Below are 16,186 nucleotides of genomic sequence, written 5' to 3' on the forward strand. Positions count from 1 at the left end.
GGTGCCGCTCAGCGCCAGGGCCGAGGGGGTGCGCGCCAGGAAGGGCAGCTCGCAGCCGGGGCTCCGCTTCCCGCGGAGGCTCTCCTCGTCAAAGAGAGCGCTGCCCGGCGGCGACCGCTCCAGTGGGGTGCAGGGGGTGGAGAAGGAGGCGCCGTGAGGCGGCGGGGCGCCCCGAGGACCGCGGCGCTCCCCCGGGGGGCTCCCGCCGGCCCGCGCCCGCGGCGCCCGCCCCGCGCCCTCGCCGTCCTCCCGGCCGCCGCCGATGATGGCGGGGTCGAGGCTGCGCGTCTGGCGGAGCCTCCGCTTGGAGAGGCTCTTGGCGGCGGCGGGGGCGGCGGCGGCCGGGGAGGAGCAGGAGAAGACGCTGCTCAGCAGGCTCTGCGCCGACATCGCGGCGGCGCTGCCCCGGGCACGGCGGGGCGGCCGGGGGTCCTGCCTGGGCTCTCGCTGCCTTTGCTTCCAGCCCCCGCCACGGCGGCGCGGAGCGGCTCTCGGGGCGTCCCCCGCGGCCGGGCTCAGCCCCCGGCAGCGCGGCCCGACGGCGGCACCGCGGGGCTCATGGCGGCGTCCGGTGCTAGGGTTGCTGCGGGGCTGCCGCCGGCGCGGTCACTTTGCTGGGAGGGAGAGGGAGGGAAAAAAAAAAAAAGTTACGAGAGAAAAGGGGAGGGAAAACGGCAGCAGCGGAGCTTTTATCTGGGCTCGCCGCAGGCTGCCAGAGTCACTCCCCCCTCGGCCGCGATGCGCGGAGGCGCGGGCCGCCCCACACACACACACACACACACACGCACACCGTCGGGTCCCGCGGCCCGTGTGCCGCCCCACACGGCACGGGGCAGCCAGAGCAGCGCCCGGGGCCGCCCGCACGTCGGGGGCGGGGGAGGCAGCCCCGCCGGGCTGCGGGTCCGAGCGCTGCCGCTGTGCGACGGTGCCGCTGCGTTTTGGGGAGGGATGGAGTAGCGGAGGACAGCTCGTTCCCGAGGTGCAGCCAAGCCTGGATCTGATCCTTCTGAGCGCCGCGCCGCGTCCCACTCCGGCCCCGGCTGCTGCTTATGGAAGCGCCGTCCGTCCCGGCTGTGCCGGGATGATGTCTCCAGGAAAAGCTTCCAGCAATAAACAGGATACTCACATCGTGCAGCACACGGGACAAGGTCTTCAACGGAGCTCGACTTGTAACTGTGTTCTGGCCCACGTTTCTCTCACCATCCTCTGAAACACCTACTTTGAGGGTTTATGAACTGCCCCTCAGGCAGCATGGGTCACCGAGACCTGTAACTCCTGCTGAGTACCCCACGGCCACAGAAAAAGGAAAGAGTGGCACCAGTGGAGCTAAGCCTCCTCAGGACAAGTAACTGAACATGTTTATCTTCCATTGAGACTGTCTGTGTTCCCACTCCAAGCATAGGCAAGGAAGTATTTACCAGAGAGACAGAACAAACTTGGGAAAAGCAAAACTGTAAAGAACTGCAGAAACAGAATGCTCAGAGAGGACAATACCATGCAGACCCATGAAGGCAGCCAGCTCCTTCCCCACCTGAAGGCAGCAGCCCTTCAGCTGCAGAATCTGACTCCTGCCTCTTCTCCTAGCTGGGAACATTAAGAGTCCCCCTCCCCTCACTGGGGAAGTTCAGCAGCGATGCTTGTCTGGTTCTTCCTGGATCCCCAACACCATTCTTTTTTTGGTGTTTAAACTTTATTAAGTAACCTTTAGCTTCATGGGTGAATTTGGTTCTGTTACTATTGTGTCAGTGAACGCTACGGCCACTACATTTTTCGAGTTGGAAAGCAAAACACACCAAATCCTGTTTTTCTTCCTGACCTATACTTCTGTTTATGGGATAAGTGGAAGGTGCCCAAGGACGACTCCTGTGTGAGTGGCGAAACTCCCCAGTCTCAGATGAACTCACACTTAGACTGCTGATTCCATGGGGCCTAAGCATCCTTCTTTTGACTTGAAAACCCACCAGCTCCACAAACCCTCCAGTCTCCCCAAAACTGTTGCAGGCAGCTCTTAGAAAATTTGCTTAGAAGTAGACTGGTTATTTTGAAAAACAAAACAAAACAAAACAAAACGCTTTAGCATGACACAAGGGTTATTTTCTCCTCATGCTGCATTTTCTCCTCAAGCCCTAGTGCAGGGTTGTGTTGTGCTCTCTGGGGTCTTGGAGCCAATGCAGATAAATGTTCTGGCAACACTTTCCTGTTTCATCAATAGAGTAGACAGTTTTTTCCTCTGTGGCTTTGTTTGAGATTCATAAAGAGCAACAGCACACAAGTACATCCACTTTCAAAGGGAGGTGTTCTGGTTTTAGGTAATGTTTCCAAGTTAGATTTTTCTCTATTTTTTTGGTATGCAAAGTAGTTTTCCCCTCTTATTTTAATAAACTGTCCTATTGCCTAATTCCAAGTTCCTCCCCAGTTAAGGTTTCAGCTGTTTCTGTTTAAAGCTTCATTTCATTTTTCCTCCTCATTAATGCCTTCAATAAGGTCTCATGTTTGAGACTGAATAGAAGGTCTGAAGCATAAAACAATCTGCATTTTTTTCTGCAGCTTTGTGCCCATTTTAGCAATTTGGTTGAGAGACACATGTGCAATACGACTATACATACACGTGGCTCCAAGAATTTTCTTTTTTTGTCCCGTACAAGCATGTAATGGGAACATAAAACAACAGGAAGACATGAGGAAAAAGGCAGAGAGGGAAATTCAGAGCTGTAAGGAATTCATTGCATGAGGAGTAGAGAGGACAATCACATTTGCCTCCAAAATTCACCAGGAACAGTTCCCGCCACTCTCTGTAGGGTGCACTGCCCACTCTGAAGGGCTGATACTCATGGGCACAGCTGGTTGCCAGCAGGCAAACCTCCAAGTTTCCGATTCAGATCCTTACACACTGCACACACAGCCTGTGAAAGGAGACTGAAACGATCAGATAAGCACATAGTTAGGAGCATACGTCAGATTATGAGTAGCGACTCTAAATGAAGTGGAGGCAAAGCATTCTTATTTCCACCTGCCTCAGCCCAGGTATTACTTATTGCCCAGCTGGTTTTCTTCATGAAAGCCCCCATGAAAAATTACAGTTTTCTTGAGACACAGCCCTGGAGCAATTCAAAGAGTAAATGCAGTATATGTATGTAGAGATGCTCCGTGTGAACAACTTCGCTACTGGTCTTAGCTGCTGTCTGCATCTTTCAGGGAAAACAGAAATAAAGGCACTTACTGATTATTTTTTAAGTTTCTGTTCATTATCACTATGAACTGCATTATTGTGAGACCTGGCAGCACCACCCTGGAATTGGTTTGAGCTCTAGTGGGCATGGTACAAGTATAGGACAAAACCAGTCCTCATTCCCAAATTTTACTGATAACTTCCAGCCACAAGATACTGGCTGGACAGCCATATCTGCAGAGGATTAGTAAGATTGTACTAGTTGATTCGGTGTTGCTAGGCCTTGTTTTCTGAGGCAAAACACTGGAACAGGCTGCCCAAGGTAGTGGTGGAGTCACTGTCCCTGGAGGTATTAAAAAAACCTGTAGAAGGGGCTCTAAATGATTTTGTGATTCAGTTTATGCTTTCATTGCCTTGACCTTCACCAACAAAGTCTCCCATCCCTTTGTGCCTCAAGGTGAAAAAACTTGTAAATAGGGGAAAAGAACCAAGTGTGGATCTTTTCTTGAGGAGTCACAGCCCACGCTAGTCTCAGGAACTGAAGTGGGGATGAATCTGAGTGTGCTCAAAGAGCTGGATGATGTCACTGGAAGGCTACTTTTTACGTTTGAAAGGCCATCAAATTTTGGGGAGTACCTAATGGCTTGGAAAAGGTTAAATGTTGCACCTGCCTTCAAAAACAGCAAGGACTACCCAAACTGCTACAGGCTGGTGGCTTCACTTCAGGAAAATCACAAAAGAAAGTTCTCTTGGTAGCCATTTCTTGGCACATAGAGGAGAAAAATGTGACTGGAAAGAGCCAGCATGGATTTACCAAGGGTAATCATCAGGAACAGGTTGTGGAATCCCTATCACTCGTGGTTTTCAAGATCTAACTGAAGAAGGCACTAAGCAAGCTTGTCTTAGTTTAGTTTTTGCCCTTCTGTGACCAGGAGGTTGGACTATAGGCCTCTCGAGGGTCCCTCCGACTTGAATCACTTTCTGGTTCTAAACAAATACTAATTTAGAATCAAAGTAAACATTAATGTTCAGAAAATTTTCAGAGACTTTGCGTAAATGCCCATCACCTGACTTAATAACAAATGTGTTACATGGGTCAATTTTAGAGAAATTATGGTCTTACTGTTATTGTAACAATGTCTGGTTTTATCAATGCCCCATTACACTGAAATTAAAGGAGATACTGTCACCTGTTTTGGTTGAATTTAAAAAAAAAAGATTTTTTATAAAAATGAGAGCGTATTCATCTTACTAATTAAATAAAGCCTGTTTTGTTCAGACTTCTGAGAAGTCCCTGAAAATAAGAGTGATTTGGAAAATAGTAACTTTTTGTTACTCTAATTATTTCTTTAGCATTTATTAAGCAATAAAAAACCCCAAAGTCACTCTATTACCTTTTCTTTTATTTTCCCTCACAGAAGAATTTCTAACTTTTTTATTCCTGGGATTTGATTTTTTTGGACCAAAAGGCTTTTATCTAAAACGTATCTCTTCCAGTATTTCTGTGAAAGTGAAAGAACTGTTAAATTTTTTTACAGAACTTCTGTCTTCATTGAAGTGGAATTGATCTATATACATTTCAGCACAGCACTCAAGGCTGCTCCTCCAGAAGAGAGAGTGCTACAGAAATGTTTGTGGAAGCAGCTGTGGAGTGGGGTGCCTAAATCAACACAAGGAGCCAGCACCCAGCTTTGGCTCCAGTGGGGCTCAATCTTCACCCAGCTGGTGACCTACACAGGGCTTGGCTAGGAAAGCTGAGTTTGTGTGACAGCACTCAAAATAAAAAAAAACCTAAAACAAACAAACAAAAAACCAACCAAACGAAAATGCCATTTTATGTAAAATGGCTTATTTATACTGGAAAGGAGAAGTGATGTAATGCTATTACTCCACAAAATGTTTGCTATGCTGAAGCAATAACACTGACTTGGGGTGCCCACTACATATCTGTACAGAAGTTATATACACAGAGTGAAAATAAATTGTAAATATTGATATTGTTATATTGTATATATAACTAAATATGGTGTACATATTTGTTTATGTGTGTGTACATTTAGATATACACATATGTATATATAAATATCTAGAGCACATACAGATATTCACGGTACTGGGGGTTATTTTTTGAGAGCGAGAGAGAGAGCATCGCGCTCTCGGGGCTCCCTTTCAGCGCCGCTCGGGCAAACCCGGGCAGCGTCCCGGGACCGCGGAGCCGCGGGGGCGGGGCCGGGGCAATCAGGGGGCGGGGCTTCGGGCTCTGGCCCCGCCCCGTGCGGCCCCGCCCCCGCGGCGCGCGCCGCCCGCAGCCGCCGTGCCGATGCCACGTGGGAGGCGGCGGAGCCGCCGCCGCCGCCGGGCCGGAGCCGCGGCCCCGCTGACGTTGGGGACGGCGCTCGCCGGGCGGCGCGAGGAGGGGAGGTCGCGGAGCCCCCGGGACCGCACCGGGATCGCCGAGACCCGATGGGTGCTCGGCGCGGTGGCGCCCGGCTCGCGGCTCGGCCTCCCGGGCCTAGAGGCGCTGGCGGCGGCGGCCGGGCCTAGAGGCGGCTCCCCGCCCTGGGCGGCGCCCTCGCTGCTGCAGGTGCCGGCGGCGGCCCAGCCGGCCCCGCGGCGGGACGGCAGCGACCTGCCCGCCGGCGCGCCCGCCGCCCTGGCCGTGCTGCGCCTTCAGCCCGGCGCCGAGGGCTCGGCGCGGGCGGCAGCGGCGGCGGCCGGGGCCGCGCCGCGCCTGCGGACCGTCTACGTGAACCCGCGCTGGCTGGAGCGCCAGGCCGCGCTGGGGGCGGCGGCGGCGGCCGCCAGCCCCTGCGCCGAGGCGGCGGCGGCGGCGAGCGGCGCGGCCGGGGCCCCGGCACCGGCTCCTGCTCCTGCTCCGGCCCCAGCCCCGGCTCCGGCAGCGGCTCCGGCAGCGGCTCCGGCGGCGGCGGCGGGGCAGGGCGAGGGCGAGGCGGCGGCCACCCCCTACGTGGGGCTGCGGCGGCCGCTGGGCTACAAGCTGGCCAAGGCCACCAAGGAGCGGATCTGGCGGGGGGAGTTCATTGACCTCTTTTCCTTGCTCCACACAGAGCTGGCCCCCGAGCACGGCCCGCGCCCGGGGGACACGCTGGACCAGTGGGTCTCGGCCTTCCTGGTGTACGCCAGCGTGCTGTGCGAGAAGCACCCGGCGCGCTGCGGAGCCATGTTCAAGTACCTGGACACCATCCGCAAGCTGCACGCCACCTACGGCGGCACCTCCTGGATGAACTACGACGAGGACTTCAGGCGGCGGGCGGCCAAGAACCCCTCACTGCCCTGGGGCGACGTGGACTTGGACCTGTGGATGAAGTGGATGGCGCCCCTCAAGTCGCTTGTCCCCAGGCGCCCGCGTGCTGAGAGCGAGACACAGGCCTCGCCGGCCCAGCCGCCACCGCCGGGCCAGAGCCCCAAGCAGGAGGAGAAAAGCCAGGTGTGATGGGCCGATGGCCGCGTGTTTCTCTGCACTGCTGGCTGGGCATGGTGCTCCCTCGGACGGGAAGAGGAGAAAGGGGCAGTTGGGGTGCCCTTGTCTTGGTCGGCAGCTCTCGTCTCGTGGCACTGATCCTTTGCTGGTGCTGACCATGGGGACACGGTGTCATGGGTGCCCAGCTGGTCACCGTGAGAGGTGTGCACGTGGATGGATGCTCTGAGCAAATGTGTGAGCATTTATTGCTCCAGCCACCAGAAAATAGGAACCCTACTAATTCCTTCTTCTGGTATATTTTTGCATTTTCCTGAAGACATTAGAAGAAAGATGTTCTGTGGTTTTGTTCTTTTTCTCTGAGATGTCTTTAAAAAAATCAACTTTCGCAGCAATACAGTTAACTGTATGTAAGGCAAAGAGTACAGACTCTCCTGTTACTATGGGAGTATGTGGGCAGTTGCAGGCAGCGTGGGATGGCAAAAAATTGATATGAATAAAGATAAACTTCAATAAGAATGGCTACAGTGTGCAAATTCTCAGTGATTTGAAGATTAAACCTGTTTTGGGGCTCATTAGATTTAATCCACAAGTTAGAACCTGTTTTGTGGGAAATGATGAGTGTGATTAGGAGAAGTAGGGAGCATTTTGTGTACTTGTTTTGCTTTCATGTGTAACGTGTGGTGGATGCAGGCAGGTCTACCCTTTCTCCTGCCTGAGGCATGACGCTGAGCTCCACAGCTACAAAGGGCTGCCTGTCTATATTAGTGGTTGTGCTGCTTCTCTTACACGGTGACTGAAGTCTGCCAAATCCCCAGCACAGAAAATGCTGAATGTCAAGTTTCATGCCAGCTGAATGGTGACAGTTTCTGTTATATTGGCTATGTTCATTTTTAACCATTTTTTTTACAACTGTAGAAAGAACCTTTGTCTTCCAGAAGAATTTTTGCTAAGTTATCAGATGCTTTGCTTCCGTGGGATTGCCAGTACAGAGGGGCTAAGTTCTTTGACTCATGTTAGCCTGGTCCCTTTTCAAGGCATCTGAAAGTGCTTGGTGTATCACACCAAATCTTGCCTTTGGTACCTATCAAAACTAACTTCTCTAGGCCAACCTGTGACAAAAAAAGGGAGCAAACACCATGCAGAAAGATAGATAAACACAGGCCCGTTGGCCTTGCACCTTCTGTGGTTGATGCTCTGTGTTCTGCAACTTTTTCTGATATATCTGTTTACATTTCTCCAGTCTCAAGGTGAACAGCTCAGTTCTCGTTTTCCTGCAGATCTTATGTCAGCAGCAGATGGGCAATGGTTTATAGCTTTCATCTCATTTGAGACTGGACCTTCAGCTTGTCATGTAACCACTCTTGTAACTTCTTCCACAACAGCTGGTCTGTCAGTGCTGAGCTTTGCTCAGTTGTCTGCTGAGGCACCAGAGGTCTCAATCCCCTTTGATTTAATGGAAATTTCCTAGTTAATTTTTATCAGTGGCATTGATGTGTTTTTCCCCTAGAAGATGTGCAAAGAAAGAAATAAAAATGTTTATTTTAACTTAAAAAATACGAAAAGTTTAACGTTTGTAAAATGAGTAGTACTTTAGCAACACAATGAAAAAGTAAAACTTGTGTAATTAATTGTTGTGGTTACAGCCACCTTTCTGTTATTAGAGCAGTTTTTACTTGGTGGCATATAGTCTCCTATAACTGTTTAAAAATGTCCTTAAATGAAATGATGGTTTGAGCAACTGTCAAATGTAGATGAGGCATAGGATAAAGCATGAGTTTATCGTTGGCAAGGTTGCAGCAAGAAAATATTTTCTTGGAGGTGACCTGTGCATTTCCCCATATCCCCCCAGCTCCTTGCAAGCTCTCTTTATGTTGGGTAAAACTACTTCAGCAAAATAAGATGTGACATCACACTTGGGCAAAAGAACTGGAGAATTAAAATGGCAGAGATTAGCCTTTTATGGGCTTAAGACTTTGGACAGAACCTAAGCTTTTCCACTTTCATGCTGTCAAGAGGTGTTTTACTTTTTTCCCAGATTGTTGGTTTGAACTGATTTTGTTCTTGTAGTTTTGAGGGATAGCGTTACGCAGCCTGACTGGATTTCATTCCCCCTTTTAGTCCAAGACTCCTTGAATTTCAGCATCATTTAGTTTAGTGCCTGTATCTCTAATTCTGCATTTCCACAGATGGCTAAACAGTAAAAATGAAGTCAAAGTATACAAAGTGTTGTGTCTGAAGATAGCTGTCCTTTCTAAAGCACTGGTGAAGAGCTGTAACTTTACATGGAAAGAACAAAGTGAGAAATCCTTGTTTTAGTTTGAGTGTGATAATTGGCGCATGTGTAGGATAGCTGAGATTCATTCCTGCAAATTTATGTCTGTATGTATAACTTTAGACAATTCTCTTTTTTTCCCCAGACTCCATGAAAACAGAAGACCAGTTGGGATGGGAGTCAGACTAAGTGGGTGAGTTTATTTATAAAACTGAATAACTTTGGATCTTAAATATTTGCAGATTTGTTAAATACAGAATTTCTTATTGGTGCCAACAGCCTGACTCCGTTGGTGTTTAAGTGGAGCTCTGGTATTCTAGTGCATTCTTTTACCTCTGCTTCTGTTGCGTTGCAAGCTGTGCTAGAGAAGACGTAGGAAATTCATTTTACCCAATCAGCAGTTGTAACAATGGACTACAAACCTGCAGAGCAAGCCAGTTTGCTGGAAAACAGGAATTCCTGCAGCGCAGCACTTGTCACAGACTATCCAAAGAGGGCAAAGATTCAGGAAGGTGAATAAATTGAACACTGGTTGAATGAGGTCAGGAACACTCTCCCGGAGGAGAATCCTGCCCTAAAATACTACTTTGAAAGTAAAAGCCAATTTAATGTGCAGATTAAACCTTCTCATTTGACCAAACTTGTGTGCAATCCTGGATCTTTGCAGACCACAACCGGACACTTCAAAACCCTGTGTATTATATTTGTTTAAAAAAAAAATAAATCTTAACTTGTCTTGTTACAGCTGTTACTTTTGCCATTTCATTGAGAGTATCTGCAACATAAATGTGTATTTGACTCAAAAAAGTATTATACACTCGGGATAATAACTCAGGTTGTCAACAGAATTATTCTGTGAGGCTCAGTGTCCTCTCCATTGTTCTGCATTAACTGTTGCTGTCATTGCCAGATAGCCCAATTGTGCATTACAAAATTCTTCATAAATTATAATGATTGACCTAAGTTAGAATTCTGTTTTCATCCTAGTAGAATACTCAAAATCCTGACCATCAGACTAGACCTTTGTAGTCTGGTGTTCATGAAAATGTTTTTCACTGATTCACAGTTTTCATTCTGCATCTCAGTATTCAGTTTTCTTCTTGTTTTTTCCTCATATACTAAGGGGTATGGTCAAGGTAATACTGTGATCCAGTAATGCACATTATGGTAAGGGTTTGCCTTTAGTTGTTTCAGGAAAAAGCTGCCATTATCTCCTCTCCCTTTCTCAATATTTCCAATAATATGCATAACATAAAGTGTTTGTAAATTGATATCAAACTGTTTGTGACTTCACCTAAATAAATTTTTATATTTAAATGCTATTCTTAATCTTATCGGATTTTTTCCTCCCTTGTTCTTATATTCCCACTTTGCTTTTGTATTCACTTTTTTCCATCATCTGGCTTTTTGCACAATTTCTGGTTTTCAGTTATTAAACCACAACTGAATTTTAACTTAGAAGTGACAATAAATCAGCCTTTGGAATTTTCTTCCAATATTTTGCATAAACGTAAGCTGTAGTTGTTGTAGCTTATTCATCTGCCAGTTTTTGGGACAGTGATAGCACATATCAGGCCTTGAAAATGAAATAGCTTCTGTACTAAAATACAGTACAGTATCTTAATGGCCTCCAAACTAAAACTGATCTAGTGAATGCTGAGATTCCTGTCTTTGATGCAGTAGAATATAGAGCACTTTTACATGTTACAAAAGTACTTTTTGTTTTCAAGAAGGGGGTTAAGCTCAATCATCAGATCACTCATGCTATTTTTCCCTTGCCCTCCTGTTTTAAGAAATCAGAACTTGGTTACCCGCTGGTCTGTGCTGTGTTTGTTACCATCATTGCTCCATGAACCACATGGCTGCCTGCATCACTGCTAGCATCTCTGCCTGAGCAAGTGCTGTAATAGTGGAAGGATTTGGGGAGAGGTCTGGGAAGAGGTGGGTGCGGGGTGAGGAAGGGTGAGCAAAAACTAGTCTCATCTGTCTCCCTTATGAGTTGTACAAGTGTGGGTCTTAACCTACAGACTCAGCAAAGCAGCAACAGTTTTGGGTTTTGTGTCCTCTTTGGGAGCCGCATATCCAGCTGGAGTCTAAAACACTTCCTAATGTTCTTTGCTGAGTCCTCTTGCCAAGAATGTTTGGGGTTTGTTTGTTACTCTCTCCAGCTTTCATACAGTCTGGTGCTCTTCCTGGCACTGTCACCGCCCAGTCTCCTGGTTGCTACTGGTTCTGGTCTGGACCACCCTGTCTTCCAAATCTGCTATAGAGAATTGCCAGAGCTATATCTTGCTCTCCAGTGTCAGTGACTGCTTTAAAGTTGTTGCTTTCTATCATAATGAAATTGTGTTTCATGTTATTGGCAATGATGTTTTTGCAACATGTGGGACCTCCTCCCCTCTTGGTTGTTTTTCTTCCTCTGAGCCACCCTCTAATTTCACTGTGGTACTTGGGCATTCTTGCTTTAGGATTTATTGTTGATTGTGTACGTTGCCCCTCATTGATGTGCTGTAAGATTCTGCAGGAAATTTCCTTCTACACTAGTTTCTCATTAAAATGCTAGACTTCAGTGGGTTTCTTCAAATTTCAGTAGCTGTTACTGGATGGGTTTGCCTCAATCCTTGACAGTGCTGTGTGAGAACAGAGCACACACTTGGAGAGAGGTTTGGGATTGAACTATGATTCTGTTGCTCTCAGAGTAACTGTTATCTGCCGTGGAAACCAGTGATACACAGGAGTTATTTTTTCTATAAATACTATTTATGTAAGTGCTATTTCATAGCTTGGGAGGATGTCTTTGGTGTAGCTGCAATTTCTTTTGCTTTGCTTAAAAAATTTTGAGCATTTGTACAAAGATGCCACACAGCTTTTCACTAAGACTGATGGAATTTCCAGTTGGGAATATCTGTGAAGTGTGTGGGAATTAATTTGTTTGGGAGGACCAGCAGCTTATGGAAAAATAGCTTTCTCTCAGTTAACTAGAATTAAGGAGCATACTTTTGAGGAGTAATTTCAAATAAGTTTATTTTTTTGGAATTCCTAGCAGGATAGCTTTTTTGTCTCACAGGCATGCTTTTTCATGTGCTAGATTTATAAGCATTATTACTGCAAAGAACAAAACAAAACTAGTGCAGTGTGATTCTCACAGCACAAAATGAGTTGCAACATAGGAATAAGACTAAACCACGTAATTCTTTAAGTAAGCTGACATGCTTGGGGAGCTCAGAGTTGAGCTGTAGCAGAAGTATAGTCAAATAAGTGGGATTTCTAGCTTCCACCTGTGTGCAGCAGTTCAGTTTGAGGTATTTAAAGCGTCTGAAAAGACAAGGCTGTTAGTACTCTTCTGGCCTTATTAGTACAAGGATGTGTCTTTAAAGGTAAGGTGACAGCAGAATGTTTTGTATGTGAGGCAGCCTGTTGCATCTGCAGTTGAGCAAAATTATTTCCGACCTCTGATGAGATCTCAGTTACTCATGTGACTTCCAGTTTAAGCCAGTTTAAGACATTGGTTTCCCATCTTCTGCTGTCTTGAATCATCTTACCAACTTAGTTATCTTCTTCATAAAAATCTGGTGAGTGTAGCAGACATCTTCTGAGGGAGCATCTGATCAGCCTGTCTGTATGTGTGGAGCCTTTAGCTTGGTGTGGGTAGTTCTGCCAAGTTTTGTGATCTAGCCTGAAGGAAGTGTGGCTGGGTGAAGAGCAGGCAGCTCCCCAGCTACCTGCAAGGCTTGTGTGGTTTTGAGAAGCCAGTGGCATTGGCAGTATTTTTTTTTTGTGTCCACTCCTCTGGTAAGAGTAAAACCCAAAAGCTCCAGAAACTGTTGTAACCATTGAGGAAAGGGATGTGACTCAGTTCTAACAGCCTTGGTGTTGGTGGAAATGTTGCCTGGTGAAGTTACCAAACTTCTTCTCCGGTCATAGGCTTAACAGGGACTGCAACAATTGATAGTGTCTGTGGGAGTGCTTTTGATAACTTCCTACAGATAGAGTACATCTCTGAGAACTTGGCTGGAGAAACTATAAAGATCTTATTTTCCCCTCTTGTTTTGTACCCAGGTTTGATTTTTACCCTGTCATGAAATTTAGCATGCCTCAGCCCAACCCAATAAAGGACATTTTGATCCATAAAATCTGGGTCCAGCATTTGCTTTTTTTTTTCTTCACCTGGGAATTCTCATCAAAACCACTTGGCATTGGTGCAGTTTAGCAGTTTACTGGGCAATCAGCTAAAAAGCAGCAGAGATTTAAATAGCAGGAACATGTTTACAAATCTGACTGTTTGTAAACTTGAAATAGTTCAATAACTACTTTTACCTTTTTTGGTGGTTGTAGCTCTTTCTTTACTTTAAAGAGTACTTTATTTTTTGCAATGTCTCAGTGCACCGTTGCTGTGTCAATATTTCCAAGGCAGCAGGAGAATGTTTACATAAAAACACCGAAATGTTTTCTTTCAGTTTTTTAATTGCAAACATTTGTGTCCATAAAATCCTTTCCACAAAAACTTAGGTAGCTTTTTTTTTTTCATTCTGTTCAAAGCTAAATACAGATCATATTCAGTTTCCAGATTTTTTTAATTTTCTGAACTGTGCAATATGAACATTTTATCTCAACCTACATCAGCACGTTGTAGAAGATTCCACTTGCCAGTTCTAATTGCAGTTCTAATGATCTGAAGTTGGGAGTGATTGTTTAAAAACGGCTACATTGCTTACACTGGCTGCAGATATAAGCACCATCTGCACTGCTGATTGTCAGTGTCCATAAATGCCCTCTATTACCCCCAAATATGAGGTTACTTGAAAGTAGTGGGCAGTAAAGTGTGCTGATACTCATTGGTGGGGCTGCTTAGTTAATAACCTGCAAGGCAATATGGTGGCAGAGGACTTGGACTGTGTGTCCAGGAGTAGATGTTCCTGGTATAAACAGGGACAAGGCATGTCCTTGAAATGTGTAACCCGAGCTAAGACTTCAAACCTCCTCTTCCTTAACTTCCCGTCTTGCACTTGCGCATTCTTGCCCGTGTGTGTTCCACCACACCTGCCTAGTCTCAGCTCCTGGAGTTTTTTTCACTTTGTAACAGTGACATGTCATTGATGGTGTTTGGGACAAAGAAATACCACCAGGGCAGGCAGATGGTTCTCTACTTTACTGTATACCTCTCCCTGGGACGGCCTATGCAGTGCTAAGGGAAAAGATTTTTTTCTCCCAGCTTTTAGCTGTGGAATGACAATTATAAATACTTAACAGAGGTGCTGGGATTACAAATGTCAGCAACTCTGCACTGGCAATAATAAAGTCAGTTTGAGGTGGGGAAATCTCTGAGGGTGCCTTTGCTCAGGGCATGGAGGTGTATGTCTTGCTGCACTTGATGTGACTCAGTGGGCTTGAAGCAACAGGCTCCTTGAAGTGGTATCGGACTGGGAGAAGCATTTAGTTTTCCTTTCCTGTGTCATTTTCCTTGTCCTTTCTCCCTCACCAGCAGTCTCCCAAGCGAGATATGTGACCCTGTTTTTGAGTATTGATGGTTAACAGGAAATCTCACTACCATTACATAGGGTTGCTGGGAGAAATGAGTGAGTTTACACTTAAGTTTTTTCAGGAGCAGCACAAAAAATTTGGTGGTATTCAAGAGCAAAAATAGTGACTTTGAGGGTGCTTGGTCTGTCGCTTACTTTCCTATTGAGGAAAAGAAGATGCAGCTTTGTGGCTTAGTGTGGTATTGGCCAGTGGAAAAGCTTTGGGCAGAGCATCTCTGTGAGGTTTTGTTGCAGAAAGTAAGTAACATGTGCATCAGTATTGCTGCAGGTGCTCTGGGCCAGTGAGCAGGAAAAGGAGCCCTGGCCAGCAGGTGAAGCTGACCAGGCTGTCAGTGATGTTCACCTACCAGGCTTGAGGGCATTTCTTGGAAGTGATGACAGAACTGTGGAGCCCAAGGAGGGACCTTAACATTCTTCTTCTTCTTGTGCCTTAGCTTTAAAAAAACCCCAAACAGCAAAAACCTCATAGCCACAAAGTACTGTCATTGTAGGACTGGAATATAGTTGCAAATGTTTCTGAGGGGACAGTGGGTGATACCTGATATGCATAATTTCCCACCATGCATTTTCTGTTTTAAACATTTTGATTATCTGCAAATGAAATAAAATCGAATCTTTCAATATTATTAGAGAATGATACAATTTATTGGTGTGTTAAGACAAAGCACTTTTTACTTTATTTTTTACTTTTGTTAGCAAGCGTTTAAAAAGGTTTGAATGTTTGGTTTTTTTGTCAGTGCTCAAAGCATTGAAAGCAAGCCCTTAGCATGTTACAGCGCTGTTGCACTGCTGAGAACAACACAAGTTGTTCACAGGCCTGTGTTGCACAAAGGTATAAATAATCTCAGTTGTTCCCCATCAGATGGGGAGGAATGGGTAAGCACATCCTTTACCTGCCTCTTGTATGAGGAAGCTGGCAATACACAGTGCTTCCCCCTTGGTTCACAGCATCAGAGCTGCTGGGTTTGGGTATTTTTTGCTTCTCTTGATTTCTCCAGCCCACAGTCCTTCAATGAGCAGTTTCTGCAGAGCATGGAAACAAAGAAACTCTTCCTTTTTGTGTTATTTCTTTTTCCCCCTGTTGTTCTGCCACTTCAGTCTTGACACCTTGATCTCTGAAACTCCTGCAAGAAATGCTGGAACTGAGAAACGGGTGAAAACAGCTGAGATGTTTACTGTTGAGTGTAAGAAAAGTGCAATGCTACTCAGCTTTCCTAAGTATGGGAATTGTTTGTTATAGCCTGGTTAATATCTCCCAGTGGTAGAGTACCAGAAAAGGTAAATCTACTTACTGCTGTGGCATGTGTTACCCAGGAGAGTATCACAGCATGCCCTGTATATTGAACGGCATGAGCATGGGAAGATTTGGCTGTGGTAGGAGGTAAAAATTACTTGACAGATGTGTCCTGGCAAGATGGCTTACTCTGTGCTTAACCTGGCCAGCAACAGGAAAGTACATGTCTTAATTCTCTTTCAGAATGCAGAAGTGACTTTCTTGAGATGGTGTTGCCTTGAGCATGCGTGCCTTTTAGATGTAGAGTGTTTTAAAACTAGTGATGCAAGTAATGGGCCCTGTCAAGCAAGAACTGAAAGCTTTGAAATGTTAGCTGTAGATGCTTCATCTGTGAGTATGCTCTGCTCAAGATTACTGGCAACTAAATTAACTGATGTATTCACATTTTAATGCCTTTGAAGTTGCACCACAGGTTTACAGTGTCATTATTGATTAATTATTTTATGCACAGCAATCAAAATCTTCTGAA

The 16,186-nt window shown here is 46.3% G+C and overlaps 1 protein-coding gene across 1 annotated transcript; it reads left to right on the forward strand.

The window, feature by feature from the left end:
* The first annotated feature begins 5,489 nt into the window (after nt 1-5,489).
* On the forward strand, nt 5,490-10,205 carry LOC116992284 (skin secretory protein xP2-like). Its single transcript, XM_033051739.2, has 3 exons — nt 5,490-6,617; nt 9,029-9,076; nt 9,163-10,205. The coding sequence occupies exons 1-2, from the start codon at nt 5,490-5,492 to the stop codon at nt 9,035-9,037; spliced, it is 1,137 nt and encodes a 378-aa protein (XP_032907630.1). The 3' UTR covers nt 9,038-9,076; nt 9,163-10,205.
* Nucleotides 10,206-16,186: the final 5,981 nt, after the last annotated feature.

This window comes from Catharus ustulatus, chromosome 2 (genome assembly GCF_009819885.2).
Source record: "Catharus ustulatus isolate bCatUst1 chromosome 2, bCatUst1.pri.v2, whole genome shotgun sequence".
NCBI lineage: Eukaryota > Metazoa > Chordata > Aves > Passeriformes > Turdidae > Catharus > Catharus ustulatus.

Excerpts from the sequence above, each read along its gene's own strand:
- LOC116992284 (XM_033051739.2), top strand. The coding sequence starts at position 5,490 with ATGCCACGTGGGAGGCGGCGGAGCCGCCGCCGCCGCCGGGCCGGAGCC.